The sequence below is a fragment of the Hesperophylax consimilis genome, chromosome 4, assembly GCF_061612785.1.
Source record: "Hesperophylax consimilis isolate HC1 chromosome 4, BYU_Hcon_1.0, whole genome shotgun sequence".
Taxonomy (NCBI): Eukaryota; Metazoa; Arthropoda; class Insecta; order Trichoptera; family Limnephilidae; genus Hesperophylax; species Hesperophylax consimilis.
In genome coordinates this window covers 24,479,025-24,483,741 of record NC_142839.1, presented here as the reverse complement: position 1 = coordinate 24,483,741, position 4,717 = coordinate 24,479,025, and the positions used below count along the sequence as shown (strand labels likewise).

Below are 4,717 nucleotides of genomic sequence, written 5' to 3'. Positions count from 1 at the left end.
ATAAAAACTGGTTTTCTTGACACCACTTTACATTTATTTCAAACTATTGAAACAGGTATAATAATTATAAAGAACTGTGCGAATAACACTGCTACGATCGCTCTGACTTATGAGCTTGTTTATTATCGAGTTATTGTTGAGAAAAGAACGAAAAAACACATAATGCGAACCTTTTTAAAGACTTCAAAACCCACTACATGTAAATAAAACACTTGTCATCGTGATGTCTAGCAGTAAAAATGAAACCTGCTATACCGACCAAATTGACACTATTTTCTAAGCAAGGACTCACACCATTTTGGTTAAACGTAGTAACTTCAAATTTCTAGACTACAGATGTCGGTAGCCTGCAAAATTGAACATATTGCCAGGGGGCGGGATTCAAAAATGGCACTAAATTTTTGAATGATAATCTATTTAAAAATAAACTATAAACCAAACAGAATAAACTAAAAATTCTTAATCTAAATATACCACAAAAATACTAACAAAATAATTCAAAATAGCAGAAATTAACAAAATAAAACCCCCTTTTTTTATGCCCTACTGGTAAACTTATAAATTTAACTGTATAAATGCTGTTGAATTACTCTATTAATTAACTAAAAATAACTAGAAAATTATTAATCCTATTAAATAACCAAAAAAAAAATTCAAAAATGACTAAATTACACACGTCTGCATACTAATTTTTACATATTTAAATAGTTCAATAACACAAATAATATAGTTCACACTGAACACAACACAATTATTGTTCCTTTTTTTTTTCTTTCTTCTCAGGTCTTCTGCTTGATCCATCCAAGGTGGAGTCGAGAAGATAAGCATCATAGTGTAATGTACATAATCAATCCTTGGTAAGGTCCGGGACGTGGACGGGACAATTACAGGTTTAGTGTCTGAATCCAGGGGCATCAGACATATCTTTGTGATGGGCCTCACAAAGACTCCTTGAGGTGTTTTTAGGGTAACAACTCGTACTACTCCATCCGCTCCAGGGTGTGTATGCAGAATTCGGGCCATTTTCCATAAAGGTGGAGGTAAATGATCTTCCTTTAAAATCACCAGATCGTCTTTTTGCAGTGCCCGTTGAGTGCTGGTCTGCCATTTAGTTCTCTTTTGTAGTTCCATCAGGTAATCTTGCTTCCATCTAGACCAAAAAGATTGAATTAGCGAACTGATCCTCTGATATTGAGTTAGTCTGTTGTCCGGTATCGCCCGGACGTCTCTCTCAGGAATGATACAGGATTCAGTGCCTATAAGGAAATGGTTTGGGGTAAGAGGTTGGTAATCATGGATGTCGTCGGATAAGGAAGTTAATGGACGGGAGTTCAAACAGGCCTCAATCTGACAAATTAAGGTATATAAGAGTTCAAATGTTAATGAAGAATTGTTAGTGATTCTATATAAATGGAATTTTGCTGATTTTACTGCTGCTTCCCACAAACCTCCCTGATTAGGGGCTCGAGGGGTTATGAACTTCCACTCAATACCTCTGTTCACTAAATAATTTTGAATATTGTCGTTGTTTTCCCTCAAGCTGGTGTACAGCTCTTTGAGTCTGCTGCTAGCTCCTTTAAAATTACTAGCATTGTCGGAAAAGATCTTTTCAGGTTGTCCCCTACGGGATATAAACCTTTTTAAACTGTTCAAAAAAGCATTGCTAGATAAATCCGAAACTAATTCCAAGTGAACGGCCTTGGTTGAGAAGCAAATAAAGATACATAAATACGATTTTGCGAGGGAAGCCTTCCTCAGCGTCCCACTTTTAATTAGAATTGGTCCGGCGTAATCTATTCCGGTGATAGCGAAAGGACGACTCGGCGTAATTCTTTCGGGTGGCAAATTTCCCATGATTTGATGACCGGTTCGGGGACGACATCGCCTACATATATTAGACCATCATGTAAGAAGGGATTAAGAGATTTTAAATTACTTTTCTTGTTGACGATGCCATGGTTTTTTAATTCTTTCAATTCCCTTTGAAAGGCGTGTATTTGAGCTGATCTCAATAGACATTTCAAGCCTGATTCCAATTCAGCCACACTTAAATTGTCTGAAATTTTACCCTTAACACTTCTGCAGTTATTGACAAATCGCAATACATACGCAGTAACTCTTTTCAATTTAATAAATGATGAGAATTTTTCAAATATCTCCCATTCTTGAATATCTGTGGATAATAGAATATTTTTGCCTTTGAGTTCAGGAGGGTTTGAACACGAAATATTTGATATAGGCCAAGCGTTGACTCCCTCGGTCAACCAACTTGGTCCATTCCACCATATTGCAGAATTTATCAATTTATCTGTAGTGGTTCCTCTTGAAAGTATATCTGCTGCATTGTCGGCTGATGATACATGTCTCCATAGATCTGGATCACTAAGTTCTTGTATTTCAGCTACTCGGTTTGCAACGAAAGTAGCCCATCTCGTAGGTTGACCTTTCAGCCAGCACAACGTTATCATGGAGTCACACCAATAATGTGTGTCGATCTCCACTATATTTAGTGCTTGTTTTATATTTTTTATTAATTTCGCCAGTAGCACAGCACTACAAAGCTCTAACTTGGGCAGGGAAATACACTTCAATGGCGCCACTCTTGATTTGGACGTTATTAAATGTGAATGCCGCTTACCGACATGGTCCACTGACACCATGTAAACGCAGGCTCCGTAAGCTTTCTCAGATGAGTCGCAAAAACCGTGTAGTTGTAGATATGTAGATTGCCTGCAAATAATTTTTCTTGGTATTTTCAACACATTTAGTTGAATTAATTCTTGAAGGTAGGACCTCCAGGGTGCTAATATTTCATTAGGCAATGGATCATCCCACGCTGCTTTAGACTGCCATAACTTCTGCATTATCAATTTGGCTACAACTATAATCGGTCCTAGAAGACCTAATGGATCGAAGGTTGATGCGATGCAAGATAATATCTGTCTTTTACTCTCGGTTCGACTTGATGGTTTCATTATTACATAAGAAAAATAATCAGATTCATTATTCCATATTAATCCTAATATTTTCTCAGTCTTTGGATTGTCAGTAATAATTTTTTCAGAATTGCCTGATTCGGCAATCTTAGCTTGGCCCGACTCGGCTGACAACTCCAAGACATTGGACCTCCATTTCCTCAAAGTCATCCCCGCAGACAAAAAGATGTTGATTAATTGCTCTTTTAACTCTCTACAGGATTCCATGTCATCTCCTCCGGTTAACAAGTCATCCATATAGAAGTCATTTTCTATGACCTGACTAGCTCTAGGAAAATTTATATTGTTATCCATACCAATTTGCCGTAGACTTCTAGTGGCTAAGAAAGAGGAAGGCCCCAGACCATATGTGACTGTCTTCAGACGGTAATGCTTGAGCACCTCCTGCGGCGACTCGCGCCACACTATCTTCTGCAGGTCACGGTCCGCTTCACACACGTTAATCTGGCGGTACATCTTCTCGATGTCAGCCGTCAGTACTACTTGATGTTTCCTGAAATGCAATAGTTGGGTGTATAAGTCCTTTTGTATAACAGGTCCTGTCATCAAGGCGTCATTGAGAGAAATTCCATTTGAAGTTTTGGCGGAGCCGTCAAAAACGACCCTCACTTTAGTAGTAGTGCTTGATTCTTTTGTTACAGCGTGATGAGGTAAAAAATAGGATTCACGATCCCCCTTTGACTGGTCACACACCTCCATATGACCTAATTCCTCATATTCACGCATGAATTGTATATATTGTGTCTTCAATTCGGGATTTGACACAAGTTTTCCTTCTAAATTTTTAAATCTTTTTTCAGCAGTGAGCAATGAACTTCCCAGCTGATCAATGCATGCTCGACGCGGTAAACTTACTACGTATCTACCGTCGTCTTGTCTAGTATGAGTACTAGCAAAACTGGCTTCACAAGCCTTTTCTTCATGATTTAGAATCTTAGTGGGATTAATCTCCTCCAATTTCCAAAATTTTTCTATTTGGTGACTTATTTTATTTATAGATAAATTACAACAATCTGATACAGGCCTTTGCTTTGGGTACATGTGGATTGGTCCTGATATGATCCATCCCAGTTGCGTACGTTGAAGTGTTGGTCCCGATTCGAGTTTCAATCTATCGTTGGTTAGGATTTCCCAAAAGCTCTCCGCGCCCAACAGGATGTCGATGGGTGCAGCTATATTGAAGTTCGGGTCAGCTAGCTCCAATCCTCGTGGTAACTTGAAGTCTTTTTTCGCCATTGTCACTTGTGGTAAATTTGTTGTAATCTCCTGTAAAATCAGACATGATATTTCACTTTTATAATCAGTATGAAGCGAATTCATCTCCACTGAAATTCTCTTTTTTATGTGAGTGATGTTATTATGGATCCCAGAAACGGGTTTGTTTATCAATTCACATGGTAAATTTAATTTATTAGCAAATTCTGCTCTCATAAAATTTGACTGGGCCCCTGAATCAATCAGAATGCGGGCTTTAAAAATTTTATTGTTACTACCCACAACTCCTATGTTGGCAGTTGACAATAATATTATTTTTTCTGCTTTATCCGATGCAGAAAAATTCGATACTGAAACCTCGTTATCAGCATCCATATTAGAGGCCTCCCGCAGAGGTACCTCATTGTGTAGTAAGGTGTTGTGATTATCTTTGCCACAACGCCTGCAAGAAAAGGTTGCCTTGCAACTCTGTGCCTGGTGACCCACCTTTAAACATTTAAAACAAG

The 4,717-nt window shown here is 38.2% G+C and overlaps 1 protein-coding gene across 1 annotated transcript; it reads right to left on the bottom strand.

Annotated features, from left to right (window-relative positions):
- Positions 1-891: 891 nt before the first annotated feature.
- Positions 892-4,248, bottom strand: LOC149424411 (uncharacterized). The gene is made up of 2 exons (XM_089631337.1): positions 3,293-4,248; positions 892-1,150 (listed from the first exon to the last, which is right to left on the bottom strand). The coding sequence occupies exons 1-2, from the start codon at positions 4,230-4,232 to the stop codon at positions 1,131-1,133; spliced, it is 960 nt and encodes a 319-aa protein (XP_089487463.1). The 5' UTR covers positions 4,233-4,248; the 3' UTR covers positions 892-1,130.
- Positions 4,249-4,717: the final 469 nt, after the last annotated feature.